The sequence below is a fragment of the Aotus nancymaae genome, unplaced genomic scaffold, assembly GCF_030222135.1.
Source record: "Aotus nancymaae isolate 86718 unplaced genomic scaffold, 86718_ANA_hifiasm-v0.15.2.pri h1tg000089l, whole genome shotgun sequence".
Taxonomy (NCBI): domain Eukaryota; kingdom Metazoa; phylum Chordata; class Mammalia; order Primates; family Aotidae; genus Aotus; species Aotus nancymaae.
Genome location: NW_026988504.1, coordinates 20,505,372 through 20,530,705, shown reverse-complemented (window position 1 = coordinate 20,530,705; position 25,334 = coordinate 20,505,372). Strand labels below are relative to the sequence as shown.

The following is a 25,334-nucleotide window of genomic DNA, read 5'->3' as shown; positions in this document are numbered from 1 at the left end:
CAGAACTCCAGCTTTCTGCTAGATCTAGTACATGGTATATTTCCCAAAGTCAACTACTTTCTTTATCTTAGTTTTCAGGTATCTTACTTTTGTGTCAGGATGATTTCTGTTTTAAAAACTGGAATTGGAACCAAAGGATAGTTTTATGCCTATCCCTTGCCTAAGCTATCTTATAATTTTATATGTACATTCAAAATTACATTTGTTCTTAGGCATCAATCAAAAGAAGGTTTGCTACTTCACAGATTAAAAAAAAAATCCAGGAGGCCACCACCTACTTCAGAAAATTTTTATAAGACTCCTAGATGTCATACCACAGTGGCTGGCAAACTGCTGAAACAGAGGGAAGATGCTATATTTTCATGAGTTTTTTTTTTAAGATGTAAAAGCATTCTGTGTTAAACTCATCAAGGACTTGACAAAAAGCTACTTTCCTACACTTGACAGTAATATACTGTTTTCTGACATTCCTGTTATCAACTCCTCTGAAAATCTTTTAGATTTATACGACTATCAGTAAAAAACCTGAGAGACTGAAATGTCAGTATGAAAAACCTGCCAAATATCTTATTCTTTTCTATTTCTGCTATTTTAGTATTTCAGGTAGAATCTAGGCAGGAACAAATGGTATTGCCTAACAGTCATTTCTAACAATTCTTTTTCCTAAAGAGATCATGGCAAACTTACACAGTACAACTGCATACTAGAACAAAACAAGGAAAGTACTGAAAATTCACCATGCAAATATTAATTGTTCCAGCAATTTTCTCATCTCCCTTCTTTGTCATTAGCAAATATGTTGCTAGTGGCTCCCTTAAGAAAAATCCCTATTCTCTGCTCTCTTTCATAGCAACATTCTTTGAAAGTGTTATCTACAATGGTTCCCTCAATTCCTTCTTTGGCATTCTCTCCTGAATCCACTCCAACCAAGCGTTCATTCACCCTTCTTCCTCTACCAAAACTGCTCACCAATGTCTGCAACAGCCCAGCCCCACTAAATTCAATGGTCTCAATTCTTAGCCTTCATCTTATTGGTCCTGTCTGTAGCAACTGACACAGACAATCCCTCCCCCTTTTCTGAAACACTTTCTTCCCTTGCCTTTCACATAACATACTCTCTTGGTTTTTCTTCCACTTTATTGGTCACTCCCTCCCAATCCTTTCTTCATCTTTCACAAAATGAGAAGGAATACCTAAGCTCTAGAATACCTCAAAGGGCTAATCCTTATCACTTCTTTATCAAAGCTCTCCAGCACACTCTATTCCCCTCTATTGCATTTCTCTCTCCAGGATTTTTTTTTTTAAAGACAGTCTCGTTCTGTCACCCAGGCTGGAGTGCAGTGGTGTGACCATGGCTCACTGCAGCCTTGACATGGTGGGCTCAAATGATCCTCCTGCCTCAGCCTCCCGAGCAGATGGACTACAGGTGCTTGCAACCAGAGCTAGTTTTTTTTTTTTTTTAGACACAGGGTCTCACCATGTCGCCCAGGCTTCTCTCAAACTTGTGAACTCAAGTGATCCTCCCACCTTGGCCTCTCAAGGTGCCAGGATTACAGGTATGAGCCACTGTGCCTAGTCTCTCTCCAAGATTTAATGCTATCAGACACACTGTAGAGTTCATTTATTGATTTATTTTCTTTCTCTACCAACTAGAATATTTCATGAGGTTAAGCACTTTTGTTGGTTTTGTTTAGTGTTGTACTCCCAGTGACTAGACAGATTTAACTCACTGCAGGAGGCCAATAAACATCTGTTGAATGAATGAATGAACAACAACAAAAGTGGTAACAGTAACAGCCACTTTGTACTAGGAACTTATCAACCATACATCCTAATAAATAAGTTACATACATTTCATTTAACCCTCAAACAACCCTATGAGATCTCTGAGGCTTTGAAGAGGAGTGGGAATTGGGGTGGTTAACATGCACCAAATTACAAAATTACTAAGTGGTAGTACCATGATTCAAACCCAAGTTTATCATCTTCAAAGATAATGCTCTTAATTCCTGCATAGTACCAATTTTACTGGAGTATTATTTCATTAGTTTTGAAATAAAGCCAACTATGCTATATGAAGAGTCAGCAATCTAAAACTCCCTGCAGTTGTGAATTAATCTCCATTTCCTTTGTGAAGACAAACTTTTTTCAGTAACAACAATTTTAAAAGTTTAGTGAAGATTCATTTTTTTCTGAGGCAGGGTCTCACTCTGTCACCCAAGCTTGAAGTATAGTGGCACAAACACAACTCAAAGTGCCTCAACCTCATGGGTTCAAGTGATCCTCCTGCCTCAGCCTCCTGAGTAGTTGGGACTACAGGTGTGTACCACCATGCCTGGCTAATTTTTAAATATTTTGTAGAGATGAGGGTCTCACTATATTGCCCAGCCTGGTATTAGTGATCCTCCCACCTCAGCTTCCAAAAGTGTTAGAATTACAGGCATGAGCTACTGCACATGGCCAAGATTCTTTTTCAGGGCAAAGCATTCTATACTGCCATTTTCAGCAATAACAGTGCAGGTGAGAGGGCACACTATTTTCCTTCAAAGTATTAAAGGCAATACTTAAACTTTCAGTCTCTCCCATCTCTATTAAAAAGATCAAACCAGGCCAGGTGCTGTGGCTCATGCCTGTAATCCCAGAACTTTGGGAGGATGAGGCAAGAAGATCATGAGGTCAAGAGATCAAGACCATCCTGGCCAACATGGTGAAACCCCATCTCTACTAAAAAATTAGCTGGGTGTGGTGGCATGCCCCTGTAATACCCGCTATTTGGGAGTCTGAGGCAGGAGAATCGCTTGAACATGGGAGGTAGAAACTGTAGTGAGCCAAGATTGTGCCACTGCAGTCCAGCCGAACAGAGCGAGACTCCATCTCAAAAAAAAAAAAAGGCTCAAGCCAGTGGTTTTCAAAACTAGCTGCAGAGTCGCCTAGGAGCTTTGTGTTTTCTGAAAACAGGATTCCAATGCCCAACTCCAGAGCAAACAGGGCCCAGGAACCTAGTATTTTATAAAGCCCCCCTAGAAGACCTTGGTAGTTAGCCAAGTTTAGAAAACACCAAAGTTGGCAAAAGACTAATCTCTCGATGTGAGCATCTGGCTTACTGCTTGACAATGACCAGCTCTCATCGGTACCGACCTTCTTGGAAAGAGGAACGATGCTGTTGGGTCGAACAAGCCTCCGTTTCTTACAGCTCAGTACAGGACGTGTCCGGGCTGCCACACAGGTGCCATCAGATGATGAAGAGGTTAGATTCAGTCGTTGCTTTTTATGTAATTGTTCATCAGCATCAGAGCTGTCACCTGGAATGTGGTCTGCCAAGACAGGCTGAAGACTATACAAGGGGAAGGAAGGGTATTTTCAGAACACACAGAGAAACAAAATAAACAAACAACAACAAAAAGAAAATACAAAGAAACAAAGCCTCTTATACTGGTTCAACCTCCTCTATTTACTAATGTCCAGACACAAACAAGCATTCTAGAGCAGAAGCAGGTCTCCTTCTGATGTCTGCTAATCTACCTGTGTGTGCTTATGTATAAGGCTCTTTGTGCACATTAACTACATCATGTCTGAAAGGTATAAACGTCAGTAAATAAACTCAAGTTCTAGTAATTAGGTTCTCTACAACAAACGCATGAGTAAATAAAGTCTTAAGAACTACAACTGGCGAGAAAATGATGAATTCTGCGAATGTTAATGGGCTTCCTTACAATCAGTTCTATGAAACTTGGATTTTAGGGCTGTTGTACACATCATTCACTTGTACAGGATCTCCTTTAAGCTTCATAAATACAGATTTACAAACATATCCTTTAGAGATCTAATCTGTCCTAGAACAGAGGAGGTTAATATAAACACTTCTGAGGAATTCCTGCAAGATTAAAACAATAATAATTCACAATAACTGTAGTGTCTTTTATTGTACTCCAGGCCTATTCCATTTCAGTAAGTAAAAAGAAAATACAAAATTAATTAAAATGTACTTGCTTTACTACACAGTGAAGATTAAAAACATTACTAAGTGACAAGGTATCTGCTTCTTTAAACCAGGGTCAGTCCTGGCTAAAGAGAACTAAGAGCACCAAAACACCTTTACAAGTCTACTAAGCGTAAAAAGTAGAAGAGTTGAAACTTACGTGTTAATAACTCCATTGACAGGTCTGAGTGCTCCACATGATTTGGTAGACAGTGACTCTGAAATATGACCAATAATAGGGGCACCATGGTTTTCCAGTGGCTGAGAAACAGACTCAATCTGAGTAAGAGAAAGGAAAAAAAAAAAAATTAACATGTACCCAACAGCACCAACAGCACCCATGCCTGAAGAGCAGCACCACTTCACTTGCACAAAGCACCTAAAACTTCTGAAGACCAATTTGAAAAACAAAACTTGAATGACTGAGGAAAAAGAAAATAAGACAATCAGTGACCAGGTATGGCAGCTCACAACTGTAACTGCAGCACTTTGGGAGTCCAAGACAGGAGGATCACTTGGGACCAGGAGTTTTGAGACCAGCCTAGGCAACATAGCAAGACCACAACTCTAATTTTAAAAAAACAAAAAGTGGAGAGAGAGAGAGAGAGACACATTGACAGAGAGAAGGAGAATATGAATTAGCTTTTGCTTTGAGGAAAAGAGGAATGAGGAATCCAAAAAATTTTCAGACTAAAAATAAGTACCTATCAACAGGAAAATGACCTCAACAATTCTATGAAAAAGAAGCTCAGCAAAACAATTACATAGTAACATAAGCCTTCCACTAATGATCAAGAAGGATATATTAACATCAGTATCAAGATGACTAAGAGGAAATTTAAATGTAGTTAATATCTGCTTAACTCTAACAGAGTATCCTGGAAGGCTGTTTTCTAAAAATTATGCTTTGTTTAAACATATACAGACAGGCCGCAGATGGTGGCTCATGACTGTGAAGCTGAGGTGGGAGGATCTCTTGAGCCCAGGAGTTCAAGACCAGCCTGAGCAACATGGCAAAACCCCATCTCCACAAAAAAATGCAAAATTATCCAGTCATGGTGGTGCATGCCTTTAGTCCCAGTTACTCAGGAAGCTGAGATGGGAGGATCACCTGACCCAGTAGGCAGGGGCTACAGTGAGCCGTGATCATGCCACTGTACTTCAGCCTGGAGTGACAGAGTGAGACCCCGTCTCAATGAATAAATAAATAAATAAATACACACACACACACACACACACACACACACACACATTTCCCTGACAGAAAACAAAGTTAATAATATCTCAATGAATCTAATTACCTGATGCTATCAGAAGAGTAACCACTGTCTTTAGAATATGCAAATCATATATATGTTCAGAATATAAAATAACAGATGAGAAAGAATATAAAAAGTATGATTTTCAGTATTCAAAATAAATTCTATTTACTAGGCTCAAAAGGGATAGAGTAGTTTGAATGCCAGTCATACAGCACCTCTGAGGTACAGGCAATAAAGCAACAGATGTAGCTATCCCTCAGTTCTAGGAGTTGTTGAAATATCCCAGAAAGGCTGTGGGTCTTTGACTACTTACACTTTTTTTTTTTCTTTGAGACGAAGTCTTGCTCTCTTGCCTAGGCTGAAGCACAGTGGTATGATTTCAGTTCACGTAGCCTCTGCCTCCCAGGTTCAAGCGATTCTACTGCTTTGGCCTCCTGAGTAGCTGGTCTTGAACTTCTAACCTCAAATGATCCACCCTCCTAGGCCTCCCAAAGTGCTGGAATTACAGGCATGTGAGCCAACGCACCTAAACTGTCTCCTTACACTTGAACTGACTCTGGACATTCTAAAGTTCTCCTTCCTATAAATGCTACCAGTAAATTTCAAGGTAAATATTTTGAGGCTGAAATTCTTTTCAATATTGCTGATTTTTTTTGTCTTTAATCCCCCCCCCACCCCACCAAGGAGAAAACACCAAAAGACTGAACCTGAAAGTAGCCCTAAACAAGCATCGAAAAAGAACAGATTGAAGCTGGGCGCAGTGGCTCACGCCTGTAATGTCAGCATTTTCAGGTCCTGAAGGAGGTAAATCACCTGAGGTCAGGAGTTCGAGACCAGCCTGGCCAACATAGTGAAATCACCATCTCTACTAAAAAAAAATTAGCTGGGCATTGTGGCACAGGTCTGTAATCCCAACTCTTTGGGAGGCTAAGGCACAAGAATCACTTGAACCCAGGAGGCGGAGGTTGCAGCAAGCCAAGATGGTGCCACTGCACTGCAGCCTAGGAGACAGAGAGAGACTGTCTCGAAAAAGAGGCGGGGGGAGGGGGTGAGAAGAGAGGAGACTGGGAGGGTAATCTAAAAGTTTCAATACAAATTATCCTAAAATCCAGATCAAACGATATACACAGACGAGTTATGTAAGTATGCTACAATGAGTGAACGCTAAGAAAATGCTGTCTTCTTTGTTGGATATCCTGTACATCTACTAAGGTATCACAAATATCTTCAACAATTATTAGTCAATGCTGTCAAAAATTATAGTAAATTTGGCATAGACACATTGCCTTAATTAAGCTCTATACAGATTTCCCTTGGAAAGCAACATGGTATTAAGCAGCAAGTATAAGGACATTCCTATCTTCCGACAAAATATTCTAACCAATTTTTAAAAATCTACCCTAAAGAAGTAATTCGACAAACATACCCCCAAAAACCTTATTCACAAAGATGGTCACTGCAATGATATCAATAATCTAAATACATTCAATAGTTACAAGTATTATAACTATAGATACAAGTTGTGGTACACCAAATCAAAATATTAAAAAGAACCATAAAGGGTATTTCTTCTCTTATGCAAGAGATTTAGAGAGAAAAACTACAGTTTAATACAGTTGTAGTGACTAAAAATATGCATACATAGATAATGACAAAACAAAGAGTGTTACAATTGTAAAACTACTCTGAAATTTTCTTCACATTTTAAGTAATAGTTTTATGTTTTTAAAAACCTCATAAACCCCCAAATACCCCGCTGAATGCTAGTAAGGATTTACTATACAGGGGAAACCTCAAAAAGGCTACACAAATATGGTTTGACAAAGAACCAGAAAAATAAAAAGAATTTTAAGATTCAGATCGGCATTAACTAACAGATGTGTAACGTCAGGCACGTTACAAGTTTTCTAGATTTCTGAAGTTCTGGTATAGATGAAAAAGTTTCCTTTCAACAGAAAAATGCTGTTACTGTGAGTTTTTTGCTAAAATACCAACCTTAAGAACTTCTGTCCATTTTACATTCACTTAAAATATAGCTTTCAGCATTTAATTATGTCAGTGATCTGGTTTATACATCTACATGTTTTAGAATGCATTATGTTTAAATAATGGCTTGCCATTTGATTATGTTTTTCTGGTAAAGATTATGAGATTTAACTGTAAGGATACTTGTCAAGATAATATGTTGCCATTCTCTAACAAAGTTTCCTTTTAAAACATTTATCTTTCTTACAGAACGTCTAAAGAAGAATATGATACTAGTCTAAAGGCGACCAGTAATGTCACTATCCATAGCTAACTACTACTGCTATATAACAGACTGTCTCGTTTCTCATGCCTGCAGGTGTATATAAATGCTATTCACCTTTAATATGAATGTTACTGATCTTTTTATAGAAATCTGAATTTTCCTGGAGTAATTCAGCCCTCAAATCAAAACTGAAGTCAACAGGCAACACATTATTAACCCAAAAATGTTGTCAAGCACATAGAAGTATTATTACAACACATTATTAACCCAGAAATGTTGTCAAGCACATAGAGATCAAGAGCATAAACATCGGAAAGGGACTGTGGCTAGACTGCATTCCCAGCCACACACAAGGAAGCACTGTATATTCAGGAAGAATCTGCTTAAGACCTTGGGAAATTCTGTAATCAAGCTAATATCCAAAAGCAGGCATTTGGACACATCCGGCAACCCAGCATCAAGGCAAAGAGCCTGAAATATAAACCCCAATCACAGTGTTACATTTGGAAAAAGAAAAACCTAACACACAAACAGAGGTAATTTCACATAGCTCCTTAAATGCATGCACTCTTCCTTGAGACAAAATGAACACTTCCTATCCTGCAGTCTAAAAGGCTGCAAACACAGAGGGTAGAGAAACATTGTAACAAACACTTCAGAAATATTAAATCCACATACTAATTTCAGCTTATTACTACTGCAGTGGTTTACATCATTAGTGTTTTCAGAAAACTAAAGCATGACTCAGATATGTTATCCAGTAGGCAACTGCAAAAAGGATGAAAGAACTTAAGACTCTCCTACCTAGAGAACAAGGATTATCACTGAAGCTTCCATTTGAATTTGTTTGATGTTCAGATGAACTCAGGGTTTACGCATCCCACAGCCAGAAAGAAAAGAGTAGAAAAGCTAAAGTAGTAGATACTGTGCCTCTGTAATCCCCTCTTCTCCAAAGCAGGGCCCTAGGGGATTATCTTTTGGCGCAATCTTAACAGTTAGGTAGCAAGGAGAGTTGCTGAATTGTTTTTTCCCCTAATTGAAAGGGCCAGGTGTACACCATAAAATTACTAGCACAGCAATGAGATTCGAATTTGTTATTCACATAAAGCAGGCTTCTGATTCATTACTCCACTCTCTGAGCCAGACCAAGTAAGCATGGCAAAGAGGCCTTGAATGAAAAGCTAAGACTAAATAGTTCCGTGGGGGTGGTTTTTTCCAGGGTCTAAGAACCAATGTCTACTAGATGTGTTTTACCAAAAAGTAGAGAGGGTTAAAGGGTTAAAAACAAAGAACCACAGACTTAAAAGCACACAAAATTAAACTCTACCTGCAAATATGTATGTATTTTTACTTAAGTTATTCAATTAATGAATGCCATGTCACACCTACTTGCAATATCATTTTTTAAATGTATCACATTTGTTTGGCTAGAAAAGTCAACAGTTCAGTTTTGGTTAGTTTTCCCTTTCTGACAAACATTAAAATGGAAAGAAAAGGCAAACTGGATGAGAGGAATTCAGCTTTTATTCCTGGCTTAAAATAGTTTTTGACTTTGTATGATTGATTTCACGTCTCAAACCCAATCCTGCTCCAATTTCAATGATACTGAGCATAGTTTCGCTTAAATTCACCAAAATAGTGCTGGCCTATAAATAGTATACCAGCCATTTCCATTAGCTAGCACCATGGCCATAAAATTGTACTAAACAAGGGGTGAAATGTTCTGAAAATTCCATTTTCGCCAAGTTATTGCCTAGGCTTTAATTTCTCCATATGTGGGGCTATGTGCCTCACTTTGCTATTTATGCAGGTTGAGGATAAAAGAAAATCTATATAATTACATGAGAACAATTTTGAACTCTTTTTTAAGTTTTGATTAGCATAATGCTGTTACAAATCCAATGGTTCCTAAACCTGAGGTTTACCAACACTTGAAAATACCTATCTAAAACTTAAGAAATACAGCAATTGCAAAAAAGCATTCTTTAAATTCTTATTATTTAACTTACTTATCCAAAGCCCAATTTATTCTAAAAGACCTAACTTGTCTGGCCGGGCGTGGTGGCTCACACCTGTAATCCCAGCGCTTTGGGAGGTCAAGGCAGGTGGATCACCTGAGGTCAGGAGTTCGAAACCAGCCTGTCCAACATGGCAAAACCCCGTCTCTACTTAAAATACAAAATTAGCTGGGCATGGTGGTACATGCCTGTAATCCCAGCTACTCGGGAGGCTGAGGCAGAAGAATCGCTTAAACCTGGGAGGCGGAGGTTGTAGTGAGCCAAGATCATGCCACTGCACTCCAGGTTGGGCAACAAGAGCAAAACTCCATCTCAAAAAAAAAAAAAAAAAAAAAAAAAAAGACCTAACTTGTCAGTGTTTTCTAACACTGTAGGTCAAATATTTCTCAGCCAATAGCTATCCCTTTACTTTCTATTCCAAAACCCTTTGTCGGGCCAGTGAACCATTCACTATCCCTAGTGACTGCAAACTTCAAGGAAGAGTATTCCTGCTTAAACCAATGGAATGAAGATGTATCTTGGACTATGTAAAAAGAAACAGCAATAGCTTACATTTTTAGCAATAGCTTACATTTTTAGCATGCCTTTCTTCTGAGAGAGCATTAGCTCTTCATTTAATAGTTCACTTGTTTTTCTCATCACTTCTGTAAAGTAGAATGAGTAAGGAAGGGGTAAAGGAGCAAGATCATTTTATAAACAGAAACTAACACACAAATAATGTATTACTTGTTAATTGCCATAGAAACAATGCTTTTGCTAAACAAAACCCTCCTTAACTTCAAATCTAGTATTTTAAAAATAAGTTACCCAAGAGGATTTAAAAATATATATACATGTGTCTGCTCATTGCTGCAAAAAAAAAAAATACAGGGAAGATAATCAAAAACGTATTTAAACTGCTAACCTATAGGAGGCTGAGTGAGAACAGGATATAAAGAAGAGAGAATGTACAGCTTTCAGAACCACAATAATGTTTCACGTACAAAAATAAAACCAGCAATGTGGGGAACAGGGGACGCTAGAATTGGACTACTGTGGTAACAAATGAACCTAACTGTATTACAAAATAACATAACCATACTGATAGATTTGGTGGAAGAAAATAACTAACCTATGTAACTTCAGAAAACTGTATTTTGACTGTATGACTGTTAACATACTATACAAAAATATTGTACTCTAGTTAGTAAACGTGCTTTTCACGGGTACTAGACAACAATTGTGATACTATATAGGTATTAGGATTAAACAAACATCAATAAGGGGGAAGGCTGCTGTGTTGAACTGGCATGAACTTATGGTTTTTAACACACACACTCACACACACACACATAGATACAGAAATACAGGTGCATATGCAAATGTGAGCACAGACACGTTTCCTTGCTTTGCCTTTTGCGACATCCTAGAAGCAGTGACCTGAAGTAACAATGAGCACAACTATTACTGAGATTTTTAGTTTCTAATAAAAGGAACCTGAGCTGGAGTAGGCAAAATACAAGACGAACCTGGAACATCTGGTGGTAGAAAGTGAGTATTTCAAAATGTGAGCGACACATGCTAACAGGACACAGGAGCCAATCTGAAAGAGCATCCATTACCCAAAGTTGAGATAAATGGAGCAACTGAGTAACAGTAATAGGTTATTAACCATTAAATAAAATTAACATCCATGGATCCATTCTGATATTAACAAGTGAGTCCATGAATGAATAAATGAGTGGGGAGGCACCTCTTCCTAACAGAATTCCATTTAATACAGGTAGAAAGTAGAACAATCACCCTTCAGCACACAGCAATAACTGCTGCAGGTAAAAATATAATTAACAACAGAATAGTTACATAGTGTCTCGCTATAAGACAGTCATTTATTCCAGCCTGAGCAAAATGGGAAAACCCTGTCACTACAAAAAAAAAAAAAAAAATTAGCCAGACGTGGTGGCACATGCCTGTGATTCCAGCTACTTGGGAGGTTGAGAGTGAGCTGAAGAGTGCAGTGAGTGAGTGTGCCATTGTACTCCAGCCTGGGTGACAGAGACCCTACCTCAAAATAAATAAATAAATCCGTCTCTTGTCGTTTATTACAAAGGGAAAATTACTAATTTTACAGAGAAGAAACCTGTCAGGGACCACCTCAACCAAGGGAACAAACCTATCATCACTATTAGGTGAGTTGAAGAGTGCAATGAGTAAGTGACTGCGCCACTGCACTCCAGCCTGGGTGACAGAGTGAAACCCTATCTCAAAATAAATAAACCTGTCTATTGTCGTTTACTACAAAGAGAAAATTACTAATTTTACAGAGAAGAAACCTGTCAGGGACCACCTCAACCAAGGGAACAAACCTATCATCACTATTAGGTGAGTTGAAGAGTGCAGTGAGTAAGTGACTGCGCCACTGCACTCCAGCCTGGGTGACAGAGTGAAACCCTATCTCAAAATAAATAAACCTGTCTATTGTCGTTTACTACAAAGAGAAAATTGCTAATTTTACAGAGGAGAAACCTGTCAGGGACCACCTTAACCAAGGGAACAAACCTATCATCACTATTAGAAAGATGAGTCAACATCATGAACCCCCGATGCAGTGTAGAGAAGGGTACAGTATCTTCTGTGGCATTCTGTAAAAAAATCCATAACTTCTAAGAATGAGAAAACACCAATTTGTGGAACGCTATACAAAGTAACTGACCAGAAATTCTTGTATCCAAGTCACGAAAGACAAAAACTGAGAACTCTCACGTACTGAAGGACACTTAGACATATGAAAAGTAAAAGCAATGACAGATTCTGAACAATAGAAAGGACATTAATAAGAAAACAACATAAAAATTCAAATACAAGTATGTCTATTACTTTGTATTAGTTCAATGTTAATTTCAATATTAAGCAATATTAATTTTATGGTTCTCATCATCATACAATGATTATTGTGGCAATATGTGTTACCATTAGGGGAAGCTGGGTGAAAATTACATGGAGACTCTGTGCACTACTATTTCAACTTTTTTGTGCCTAAAATTAATTAATTAATTAATTGATTGATTTATGAATGACACAGTCTTGCTTGGTCGACCAGGCTGGAGTGCGGTGGCCCAATCTTGGCTCAATGCAACCTCCGCCTCCTGGGTTCAAATGATTCTTGTGCCTCAGCCTCCCAAGCAGCTGGGATTACAGGCGTGTGCCAACACGCCTGGCTAATTTTAGTAGAGACAGGGTTTCACCATGTTGGCCAAGCTGGTCTTAAACTCCTGACCTCATGTGATCCAACTGCCTCAGCCTCCCAAAGTGCTGGGATTTTTAGGTCACCATGCCCAGCCTAAAATCGTATTTTAAAAGAAGAAAAAAATGTATCTAGCATTAATAAAACAAACTTCATTCATGCATAAATCTGTTGAGTCTACAGGTTCCTATCAGTCACAGGATAAAGTGCTCACTTTTTAAAATAATACAGAATCCATTCTGAATTGGCTGAAACATCCAACACTCCATCAGAGAAAAGTATTTGCAGTTCCCCGATAATGCCAGGCTCTTTCAAGCCTCTGCTGCATTACACATTACTCCCTGCTGGAACTCACTCCCTACACCATCCTTCAGCAAGTCCGTAAGACTCAGAACAAAGTACATCCTTCCCTAGGAAGCTACCTTGGCTGACTCCCTCCAGTACTCCCATCATATGTTTGTTGGACGAATAAGAAGCATTACAGATACCTGGTTCTACTTACAGTGTTTTTCAGACACGAAATGCAGAGTCTGGAACAATAACAATGAGCTTTTACAAACTTTCATTATCCATCAAACATTGTTAAAAGCATATTATACATCTTAAAGAAGCCTGGAAATCAGGTAGTGTGAGTAGAGCGTGACTCCTCCAATTTAGTTCTTGCTTTTAAAAATTGTTTTGGGCTGGGTGCAGTGTCTCATGTCTATAATCCCAGCACTTTGGGAGGCTGAGGCAGGTGGATCACCTCAGGTCGGGAGTTCAAGACCAGCCTGACCAACATGGAGACACATGCCTGTAATTCCAGGTACTTGGGAGGCTAAGGCAGGAGAATCATTTGAACCCGGGAGGCAGAGGCTGTGGTGAGTTGAGATCACGCCACTGCGCTCCAGCCTAGGCAACAAGAGCAAAACTCCATCTCAAGAAAAAGAGTTTTATCTATTGGCCTGGTGCGGTGGCTCACGCCTGTAATCCCAACACTTTGGGAGGCCGATACAGGCAGATCACTTGAGGTCAGGAGTTCGAGACAAGCCTGGCCAACATGATGAAACCCCATCTCTACTAAAATTACAAAAACTACTGAGTGTGGTGGCACACACCTGTAATCCCAGCTACTTGGGAAGCTGAGGAAGAAGAATCACTTGAACCCGGGAGGTGGAGGTTGCAGTGAGCCCAGATCGCACCAGAGCACTCCAGCCTGGGTGACAGGGCGAACTTTGTCTCCCAAAAAAAAAAAAAAAAAAAAAAAATGCTATTGGAAGTACTTTACACTTCTATTTGAAAATCAATTTTCAATTGTTACCAAAAACAAAATAAAACAAACCTTGCTGGGATTTTTTCACTGGGTTTGCACTGAATCTACGTGTCTAACATTGACTCTTCTAACACACAAATTATAGGATATGTCTCCATTCACTTATGTAATCTTCTGCATAAGTTTTATGGTTTCAGTAATAAAATCATTAATGTCTTTTGTTAGATTTATTCCTAAGTATTCTATGTTTCCTGATGCTACTGAAAATGGAACTGTTTCTCAGGGTCATTCTTCAATTGTTTGCTCTAATAAATAAAAAGAGAATTGATTTTTTATATTGACCTTGGCTAAATTTATAATTCTCATGTGTTTGGGCAATTCCATGGGGTTTTCTATGTATCATATCTGCAAATATAGGCAGTTTTGCTCTGTCTTTTCCAATTTCCATGCCTTTCATTGCTCTTTTCTTGCTATACTGCAGTAGCCAAGACAGAGTACAATGTTTTTGTTTGAGGAGGCAGGGTCTCATTCTATCACCCAAGGCTGGAGGGCAGTGGCGTGATCTCAGCTCAGTGCAACCTGCACCACCTGGGTCAAGCAATTCTCTCACCTCAGCTTCTCAAGTAGTGGGGATTACAGGCGCACATCCCCACATCAGGCTCATTTTTGTATTTTTTTGTAGAAATGGGGTTTTGCCACATTCCCCAAGCTGGTCTCTGAGGCTCAAGCGATCTGCCCACCTTGGCCTCCCAGAGTGCTGGGATTACAGGCGTGAGCCACTGTGCCTAGCCTACAATGTTTTTAGGATATATATTGTTCCTAATTGTAGGCCAAAAAAAGGAAAAGCACTTTCACCAACTAGTGTGATGTTATTGGGCATTGGTTTCCTTTTTCCCCCGCCCCCCCCCAATTTTAGACTGCATCACAGCTCAGGAATAAGGTTGTCTTCACCTTTGATGTTCATGACTTTGACTAAAATGTAGTTCTCGTGGTTATTATTCTCAAAGTTTCATGATTTTTTATTTATTTATTTTTTGAGACGGAGTCTCACTCTGTTGTCCAGGCTGGAGAGCAGTGCCACGATCTTGGCTCACCGCAACTTCTGCCTCTGGGTTCAAGCAATTCTCCTGCTTCAGCCTAGCGCCCGCCACCATGCCCAGCTAATTTTTGTATTTTTAGTAGAGACAGGGTTTCACCATGTTGGCCAGACTGGTCTTGAACTCCTGACCTCTGGTGATCCACCTGCCTTGGCTTCCCAAAGTTTTCATCTTATTTTTTCTCTTTTCCCTCATGACTAAGAATCATATTCTTCTGTTTATTCATATATATAATAATGTTCTATTGTACAGAGACAATGTATGCAATACATTGCAGAGACTCTGGATTGAGTTAGCTTTTCCTAAAGAGTGTTGATTTTTGTTCTAACAGGCATACTACTACTAATCAGTTACCTTGATTTTGTGGAGTTAGTTTTATGTTTTCATAATGTATATTGGGGTCTATTTTGGTTCCCTCCTTAATCCTATGTTGAATGCCTTAGTCTTGGAAAACATTCTTTAACTCTTTAAGCATTAGCCTTTATTGTTTTCGATGAAAAGCCTCAAGTCTAGATAGAATTCAAACTCCAAATTCTATCTTTCCTGCATCAGGCAATGACTATCTTCTCTGCTCAGCTCCTTCAGCATTCTAATTGTTGCTTTCCAATAGGTCCTACAAAATCTTCCCTAAAGGCGCAGTTCAGGGGTGAGCACAAAGATCCCAAAGAGGTTCAAACAGATTGTGGCCCTATGCCCTACCCATCTCCCATAACTTCCTCTTTGCCACTATTCCCTCCTTCAATTTCTACCTACTTGGCAGTCCAGAACTCCATCCTCTCATAACATACAAGCCCATGAAGCTGTGACTATTGAATTCTAGAAGCCCTGGGGCACATGGACCGATAATGCGCTTATCTCCTTCTGGGAATACTTTTTGTCTGAAATTTTGTTGACATTCTTAATTTACCTAGTAATATGCACAGATTCCAAGTTTGTCCTTCTTTGCCCACTACTTTTTCTTAAGCAGTGGAAAGCAAACTGCTATTTGCTAAAGAAAGAGAATGAGAAAGTAGGGAAGATAAAAGGCATGTTTCAGAACTCTAGAGAATAACTCTCAACCACTTTTTACATTCTCTCTTTCCAAGGGTACATCTTTTCTTTGTTCAAAAGGAGTCTTATTGGGCCGGGCGCAGTGGCTCACGCCTGTAATCCCAGCACTTTGGGAGGCCGAGGTGGGTGGATCACGAGGTCAAGAGATCGAGACCATCCTGGTCAACATGATGAAACCCTGTCTCTACTAAAAATACAAAAAAAAATTAGCTGGGCATGGTGGTGCGTGCCTGTAATCCTAGCTACTGAGGAGGCTGAGGCAGGAGAATTGCCTGAACCCAGGAGGCGGAGGTTGCGGTGAGCCAAGATCGCGCCATTGCGCTCTAGCCTGCGTAACAAGAGCGAAACTCCGTCTCCCGCCAAAAAAAGGAGTCTTATTTCATAGAAGCAGTTATCTGTATACACATGGCTTATGGGCAGCTTGTGGATTTTTTAAGACAATGAAAATCAGTAACACAAGGAGGGACCGTTATGCTGCATCCTTCAGAAGTGCTGAGGTGAGAGAAACCATGACTATAGGGAGATCACTCAAAAAAGTTTGGAATCCCTAAATTCTATATACAAATATATGAGTATCTACATAGAACTTACTCCCTATCACATATGCCTCATGTTTCATGTTTCCTGTACCCATACCACCAATTTATCTGTTTTCTTTCCCACTTAATAATTTTTACCCTGGTTAGATCATTCACTAAAAGTTTCATTAATAACTTTTTAAAAAATTCTATAAATAGCATACAATAAACTTACATTATAGACTGGAATAGTGGCAAAATTTGGCATTCTACTCTTTAACTTATTCAAAACTACTTTCCAGTTAAGAACTATCAATCTTCTCATGCCTTCACATTTATCTCTAGCAACAGTGGCTGGCTTTCAAAACTAGGTGAGAGATCTTTCCAAGATCTAAACATCTCCAATATCTGCCTTAGAGAAAAGTTAGTTTCCACCACATCATGAGTGCCTGCTAACAATGATAAAAATAAGTAAAAGACAACTATAAAGTTAGTTTATTTGCAGATACAACAACAGCTTGCTTAACTCGCCATTTAAAAAGCCAGCACTTCATACTACCCTTATTATTTGAAGCACAATCAAAATAATAAACTACTGTTGTGGGACTTTGGAATTTCAAATTAAGTTATGGAGACTTAGGAAATATGAATATTCATAAAACCCAGTAACCTTTTAGGCAAAGTAAAAAAGTGAAAGAAATAAAAAAGTGCTCTAAAATTAACTACAGTATTGAGAGAAACTAGGAAAGAGAAGGAATCACAGTAGAGCTAAGATACAGAAGGAAAACAGAAAATGACAGTTTAATACTCATTACAGAAGAAGAGTCAGTCACCCATTGGGATCATTTCCAGTGCTCTTGTGAGTTTAACCTCTGGTCTAACCTTTTAATGAAAAGGCTCTGTATGAAAGAGTGGCCCAGAAAGGTTACCTTAAGTCTCAAAGGTGTCAGAGCCAAACCCAGGTCTCCTGATTCCCAATGATACTCCATAATGCCTTACTTGCTCTGGCTGTAGTGTCTTGAGAGTTGGAGTTACTTTTAATCCTATGGTCAGCTACACAGCTACAGAAGGGGCCCTAGGTTGCCCATTCAGGAATTCAGATCTTAAAATGCCAAAAGTAATAAAAGTAGATACGGTTCCCCTCCTTCTGCCAATGCAAGGATCCTAGTTACAGAGAATTAAACGGTGTGCTAAGGCAACAAGCTGAATTCTCATGCATTTCTTTACCCTTTCTATCATTTATACTTACCAATTTATCAGTCCCATGATCTGTCTTCACCTCAGAACTAAGTGGAAGAAATAAGTCTGTTGTATGCTCTGGGGGAGGTGCCTCTCCAAGAACTATCAAACCCTGCAGGACAGAGAGGAGAAAAACAGCATAAATGAGCAGTACTAATTTCAAATTTAATTTAGGAATTAGTCTCAAAAGGACTGGTGGGGTGTACTAGAGGTCCCCTCTTCCTTATCCTATGGTTCGGAAACAAACTACACCAGCAGCAGCTTTGTTTTCCCAAAGAGTAATTTCAACAAGAGACAGACCCAAGTTCCCCTCTCTTCCACCTGACTGCTCTGACCACATGGCTCATCAGCCATTTAGCATCTTTATTCACATCTTTCAGATCTGAAATTGTTACCAAATTATGGCATTTTATACCATATTACTAGACTCTATGAGATTAACAGCAGCAATGCAGTTTTTCTAGTCAACAAATGTGGTTTATGAATTACTAAGCTGAAAATGTTACTATTCTTAATCATGTGCTCCATTAACAATACCTGAACAAAACTGAGTGAAACAAAGGTGGAACACTACCCTACAATTTATCAGAAACCAAGAGCTTCTTAAAAACTGGTCCAAAGGCACCTGTTTTAAATAAGCATAAATATTACTTCAGATTAAGTTCCTGCTTGACAATTTTAAATTCAGACCTTCGGAAATTCATTCCAGAAAACAATTAAAAACATATAAAGAAATAAAAAATGAACCCACAAGTCCTCCCTATAGTAGGTATAATGAGTCAGGCTTGATAAAGGCAGAAGTTATTTTATGAAAACAACAAAATACTACACACACCATATATACAAGAAGAGGTGACGAAAATAAGGCTATGATACTACATAACTGAAAGACTAGGATGCAAGTGATCAGGTTTCCCAGTCTCTTCTCTGGTCTAGAAAAGAGATATCTAACTAGATTAAGAAGCTCTTAATGGAAGTGTTATATCAGAATCACCTGCGGGACCTTATCAAACTATAATGGCTTAGGTCCAACATCTACTCAGTACCTCTGGGGGTGGGGCCAGGTAGTCTACCCTTTTACCGCGGAAGGGAGTGGGAGGGGAGCAGGGTGTGGTGGGTGCATGGAGGTGGGTCTCTCTCTCTCTCTCTCCCCAGCTGTTACCCAGGCTGATCTCAAAGTAGTGGGCTCAATCAATCCTCCCACAGCCTCTGGAGTAGCTGGGATGACAGGTGCCTACCACCACGCCCAGAGCTGAATATTCTACTATTCTTTAAAAGCTCCCCTAGTTAAACTCTTAAGTTCAAACTCTTAAGTTGAAAAATACTAGACTTCATTAGTTTGGGCTCTCCATCACAATCCTTCAAAGAACATCCTAAGGATAGATTTTGGGGCCTAGAGATTGTTACTGTATTAGTCTGAGCTTTCTAGGCCATACAACAGACTCTTAGAAGCCATTAAACCAGATGATCCATCCCTGGGGTCCTTCTAACTAAAAAATAAACATGAAATACGGGATGCAGAAAAAAGGGGAAAACATAAAGAAAGAAAAAATGAAATTTTGTTTTTTTAAAAAAGAAATATGTACCTATTTTTCTCCTGAAAGCAAAAGCAGCACTGCCTACCTAACCTGGAATAAGACTACACTTAGCTTATATCAAAAATGAACTGGAGAGGCCAGGTGTGGTGGCTCACACCTGTAATCTCAGCACTTTCGGAAGCTGAGGTGGGTGGATCACCTGAGGTCAGGAGTTCGAGACCAGCCTGGCCAACATGGTAAAACCCTGTATCTACCAAAAACACAAAAATTAGCCAGCATCATTGCACATGCCTATAGTCTCAGTTACTCAGGAGCCTGATGCAGGAGAATCACTTGAACTCAGAAGGCAGAGGATGTAGTGAGCCAAGACTGCACCACTGCACTCTAGCCTGGGCAACAAGTGCAAAACTCCATCTAAAAATTTAAAAAAAAAATAAACTGGAATCTCCTCAGAAAAGAGAGAAAGGCCATTAACCAGTAAGCAAGAAACATTTGCTCTGGTTATAAGAACTTGTGTTTCAAAATATTTTCTTCCCTAAATCAAAAGCATAAAATATACCTTACAAACTTTAGCACGTCCAAGTAAAAACTATTTGCAAAAGACAGGTATCTTGTACACTACTGCCTTCTCAAAATGTTGTATTCGACAGCTATTCCCTGCTTAAGAGCCCAAACTGCCTTTCTGGTTCCTAAATAAAGCAAGCCAAAACTCATCTTGGTATTCAAATTTTCCCATAATCTGTTCCTAACTTTTTTAAAAACTCATTTCCAACTACTTTCCCCTAATACTTCTTTTTTTTTTTTTTGAGATGGAGTCTCGCTCCATCACGCAGGCTAGAGTACAGTGGCACGATCTTGGCTCACTGCAACCTCTGCCTCTTGGGTTCAACTGATTCTCCTGCCTCAGCCTCCCAAGTAGCTGGGACTACAGGCACCCGCCACCAAAGCTGGCTAATTTTTGTATTTTCAGTAGAGATGGAATTTCTCCATATTGGCCAGGCTGGTCATGAACTCCTGACCTCATGATCCGCCCGCCTCAGCCTCCCAAAGTGCTAGAATTACAGGCGGGAGCCACCACACCCGGCCTCCCTAAATATTTGTTAGTGTTACACCAATCTCACCATCTCCTAGACAAATGTTTCAATGTATGTGAAGCTATTGTTGCTGCTGGAGGTAGGGGTTAATAGTAGAAGGTTAAAACACGAGTTGATTGTCTTTATTCATACTGATTTTTATACTTTATCAGTCCAAATTGCATTTATCCTTCCAAAGAGATTTTTCTTTTCTTTTTTTTTTTTTTTTAAATAATAGAGACAGGTTTTCACCATGTTGGCCAGGCTGGTCTCAAACTCCTGACCTCCGATGATCTGCCTGCCTGGCCCTCCCAAAGGGCTGGGATTACAGGCATGAGCCACTGCGCCTGGCCCCAAAGAGATTTTCAACAAGTTCCAACTCCTTCCAAGAAAATGTCCCTGGTTAATGAGTTCCTACTGGCTTTATCCACACTGGCAGACTTCCTAAAGCATGATGATTTTATCTTACATTCCGCATATTTAAATCTCATTTCCAGAGCAGACTCTTATGCCACATTATTTATTTCACTTATTATTGCCTCAGTTTGTTGTTTGTTGAGATAGAGTCAAGCTCTGTCACCCAGGCTGGAGGGCAATGGTGTGGTCATGAATCACTGCAACCTCCCCCTCCCAGGCTCAAATGATCCTCCCACCTCAACCCCATAAATAGCTGGGATAACAAGTGCATGCCACACCAGTTAATTTTGGGGTTTTTTTGGGGGCGGGGGTAGAGATGGGGTTTCACCAAGTTGCTCAGGTTGGTCTCAAACTCTTGGACTCATATAATCCACTTGCCTCGATCTCCCAAAGTGCTGGGATTACAGGTTCAAGCCACCACACTCAACTTTTTCTAATTTTTGGTAGAGATGGAATTTCACCATGTTGCCCAGGATTGTCTCCAAACTCCTGGACTCAAGCAATCAGCCTGCCTTGGCCTCTCAAAGTGCTGGGATTACATGTGTGAGCCACCGTGCCCAGCCTTTAATTGTTAACTAATGTTAGCTCCTTGAAGACGTGGACAAAATACAAATATATTTAAATTCCCCACATCCCCTAGCAGAGTCATGTACCAAGAAAATAAATGCATAGCAAATTATTTGTTGAGTTGTATAAAGTTTTTCCTAACCAGAAAATATTAAGTTTATAATAATTATAGCCAGAAGATAAATAAATCCAACAATTAGATATAAGATTACTCCTTCAATTTTTTTCAGTTATATGAAATTCAGGACACAGTTAATATTTTCCAAAGGGAAGAATTTTTTCTTAAACTACAGAATAATTTCTAAATGCAACCGTCAGAGAGACTACGAAGACACCTTCTCCTAAGAGAGCATAACAAAACTTGGTAAAGACCATTCTATTCATCACCATCATTTTATAGACCCACAGAGGATGTAGGTCAAAGCTTACATCTCTACAGGCCAATACATGGCAGAACTGAGGCAAAAGGCTGTGTCTAACTACTATTTCATTTTTCTTTTGTTTATTTAAATCAATCATTTATCCACTCATCAACATTTGTTAGGTGCTAAGGATACAAGAAAGAACAGGAGACCTATCCCTTTCCCCCAACCCATCCTTCAAAGTGCTTACTACATTCTAATACTGGGGGCAAAGAAAAACAATATAGATAGGTAAATGTTATGTACTACATTAGAAGGTACTAAATGCTAAAGAGAACAAAATACAGGATAGTGAGGGGATTAAGAAGTGGAAATGGTGGGCTGGTCGTGATGGCTCATGCCTGTAACTCCAGCACTTTGGGAGGCTAACACAGGAGGATCACTTGAGGCCAAGAGTTCAGGACCAGCCTGGGGAACACAGCAAAAACCTATCTCCACAAAATAATAATAATAAGCCAGGTATAAGGAGGATCACTTAAGCCCAGGAGAAAGAGATACAAGTGGGAGGGGTATTACAAGCACATACCACCATGCCTGGCTATTTTTTTGTATTTTTAGTAGAGAAGAGGTTTTACCACGTTGCCCAGGATGGTTGCAAACTCTTGGGGTCAAGCGATCTACCCGCCCTGGCCTCCCAAAGTGCTGGGATGCAGGCATGAGCCACTGTGCTCTCTCTGGATGTCTATTTGAAGACAGAATTAACGAGCTATGTAAATGTCCTTATAGGATAGGAGGGAAAAGAGTCAGAGACACTGCCAAGGTTTCTAGCTTCCACAACCAGAAGAATGTTCGTTCAGAGGCCATGTGAATATACGTTAATTTTAATTAAACCTATTTTTGAAAATATGTGCTCAAGTGTTACACTGATGCAACCAACAGTCATCCATACATTGTCCATTGCCCCCAAGATATGTAAGTTCACTACAGCATTCAAAACTAAACACTGGATCCTCTAATTTAATATTGTACCTCATACCAAAAAGGATGAAAACATCTAAAAAGAGGCTGAGCAAATAAAAAGTATCCAACTAGGTAAGAGTCATTCATGCAGGTAGCATCTGTTGAGTGGCTACCATGTGCAGGATAGTGTGAAAACACAGTAACAGAATAAAGAGAACAGATTCTACCATAAGGAGCTTATGTTCATCTAGCTTGAAAGTATTATGACAGTACTGTAACAGAAGTTGAGAGAAGGTGATATCAGAGCAGAAAAGAGCCTACCTGAAGAGACTGATATCTCCCAAATATATTTAATATACTTTGAGCTATAATTCATTAATTATACACTTAATGATTTTGCCCTTTTCTGTATACAAGGTTTTATATACCACGATAACATTTATTTGGGATAAAATTTACTCATGTTTAACAGCCATGAAAAGAAAAGTTAGCATTAGCCAAGAAAACTTCATAAAGTTCTACTCCACACCTGTCATGGCTACCCCAACATGGGCTTCCTTAACATTCCAGGTTTAAACTGGGTCAATGTTGAATAGCTGTCGCATTAGCCTTGGGGCAATAAACGTAGGGCTGCTGTACTATGAAACAGCAACCGGTAGAAGCTGAAGAAAAAGGTCAAGAGTCTCCTTTTCCTTCATCTTGTCCCAAGTCAGAACCAGGATCATGCTTAGGCTGCAAAGGCCTAGAAAACTCCAAGGGTGAAGCAAGCTTCTGCTTTACACGAGGACCAAAGGAACTGAAATGGGTCACAGTTATATGCAGCCTTAATACCTCCTAAATGATTCCTCTGTGGATGCACCCTCTCTTAACTGTATTTGCAACACAGCTAAGAGGCAATTTCACACATTCACTTCCTTGTATCACTCTATCAGGTGAACCTTCCCTATGCATCTCAAGATAAACCAGTGACCCCACTGCAAATCAGTTCCACAAGAATTACTCTGGGCTACCTGGATAAGACGGCTGTCTACAATGCTTTTAAATCCCTATTAAGATGAAAATCTCGACAGCTTTACAAAAATTTTGGAGAGAAAGGTGTTCTAAGCTTCTGCGGTTCCCATTCAGCTCCTTCTCTATTCAAAAGTTTCAATGCTCTTCCACCCACCATCCTCAGTAACATTTCCATCCTCAACTACAGCTGTGTAATCTCTTACACAGATGTACAATGGAAGGGATTTTAAAAACAACTAAGGGTTAAGCCAGTGCTTCTGGGAGGCCAAGGCAAGGAGAATCACTTGAGGCCAAGAGTTTTGAGACCAGCCTGGGCAACATAGTGAGACACCATCTTTACAAAAAAACTTTTAAAAATCAGCCAGGCATGGTGGCCCTTGCCTATGGTCCTAGTGACTTATACTTGCAAGGGTAAGGTAGGAGGATAGCTTGAGCCCAGGAGTTTCAGGTTACAGTGAACTATGATCTGGTCACTGCACCTCTGCCTGGGCAACAGGGCAAGACCCTGTCTCTTAAAACCTGTTTAGTCCCTATGCTTTCCCTTATTTAACAGGTGTGAAACTTCAATATGTTCCACTGAAATGATGAGAAGGACACAACAGCAGAGTTATGTTAGGGAAAAAATGTTTTGGAATCAGATAAGAAGTCCTGAGTTTAAATTTAGCTCTGACTTTTACAAGCCTCTAAAGATTGAACATTAAACAAACATACATGAGTAAACATTTAATTAGCATATACTCAAGGTACATACATTGTTTTCTTTTCTCCTTCTAAGGCATGTAAGAGTCTCTTTAAAAAACAAGCTGACAAAATATGAAAATTAAGAGAACACAACAGTAGGCAGAAGTAGTACAGAGGAGTTCCCATAAATTGTATTTTTTTCTCCAGAGAGCAACAAGAATCATTATTCCCAAAAGGGACTCTACTCACTTCATAGCTTTAAAGGTAATATCTACCTTCTGACAAAACAGAAATTGCTGTCTGGATCCTAGAATCACCTAGCACAAGTTTCAAATACCTTTTTTTTTTTTGCAGGGGGAGGGGGAATACATCACTTAAAGAAAACTGATGTTAACATGCAACAATGTAAATCCTTAAAAAAGAAAAAGCAAAGGCTGGCACACCTATAATCCCAGCACTTTGGGAGGTCAAGGCGGGCAGATCACCTGAGGTCAGGAGTTCGAGACCAGCCGGCCCAACATGGGAAAACCCTGTCTCTACTAAAAATACAAAAAATTAGCCAGGTGTGGTCGTGGTCACCTGTAATCCTGGCTACTTGGGAGGCTGAGGCAGGAGAATCGCTTGAACCTGGGAGGCAGAGGTTGCAGTGAGCCGTGATTGCACCACTGCACTCCAGCCTGGGCAACAAGAGTGAAACTCCATGTCCAAAAAAAAAAAGGGCCAGGCACGGTGGCTCACGCCTATAATCCCAGCACTTTGGGAGGCCGACGCAGGGAGATCACAAGATTGAGACCATCCTGGCCAATACAGTGAAATCCCATCTCTACTAAAATACA

The 25,334-nt window shown here is 39.6% G+C and overlaps 1 protein-coding gene across 16 annotated transcripts in view; it reads right to left on the bottom strand.

The window, feature by feature from the left end:
* KANSL1 (KAT8 regulatory NSL complex subunit 1) overlaps positions 1-25,334 on the bottom strand; it is a 211,417-nt gene that overhangs the window by 41,057 nt on the left and 145,026 nt on the right. For all 16 annotated transcript variants that reach the window (XM_021673729.2, XM_021673735.2, XM_021673736.2 and 13 more), the window contains 3 exons: positions 17,900-18,001; positions 4,140-4,258; positions 3,139-3,334 (listed from right to left, as the gene is read on the bottom strand). In XM_021673729.2, the coding sequence (XP_021529404.2) occupies positions 3,139-3,334; positions 4,140-4,258; positions 17,900-18,001 (417 nt within the window). The remainder of the gene's footprint in view (positions 1-3,138; positions 3,335-4,139; positions 4,259-17,899; positions 18,002-25,334) is intronic.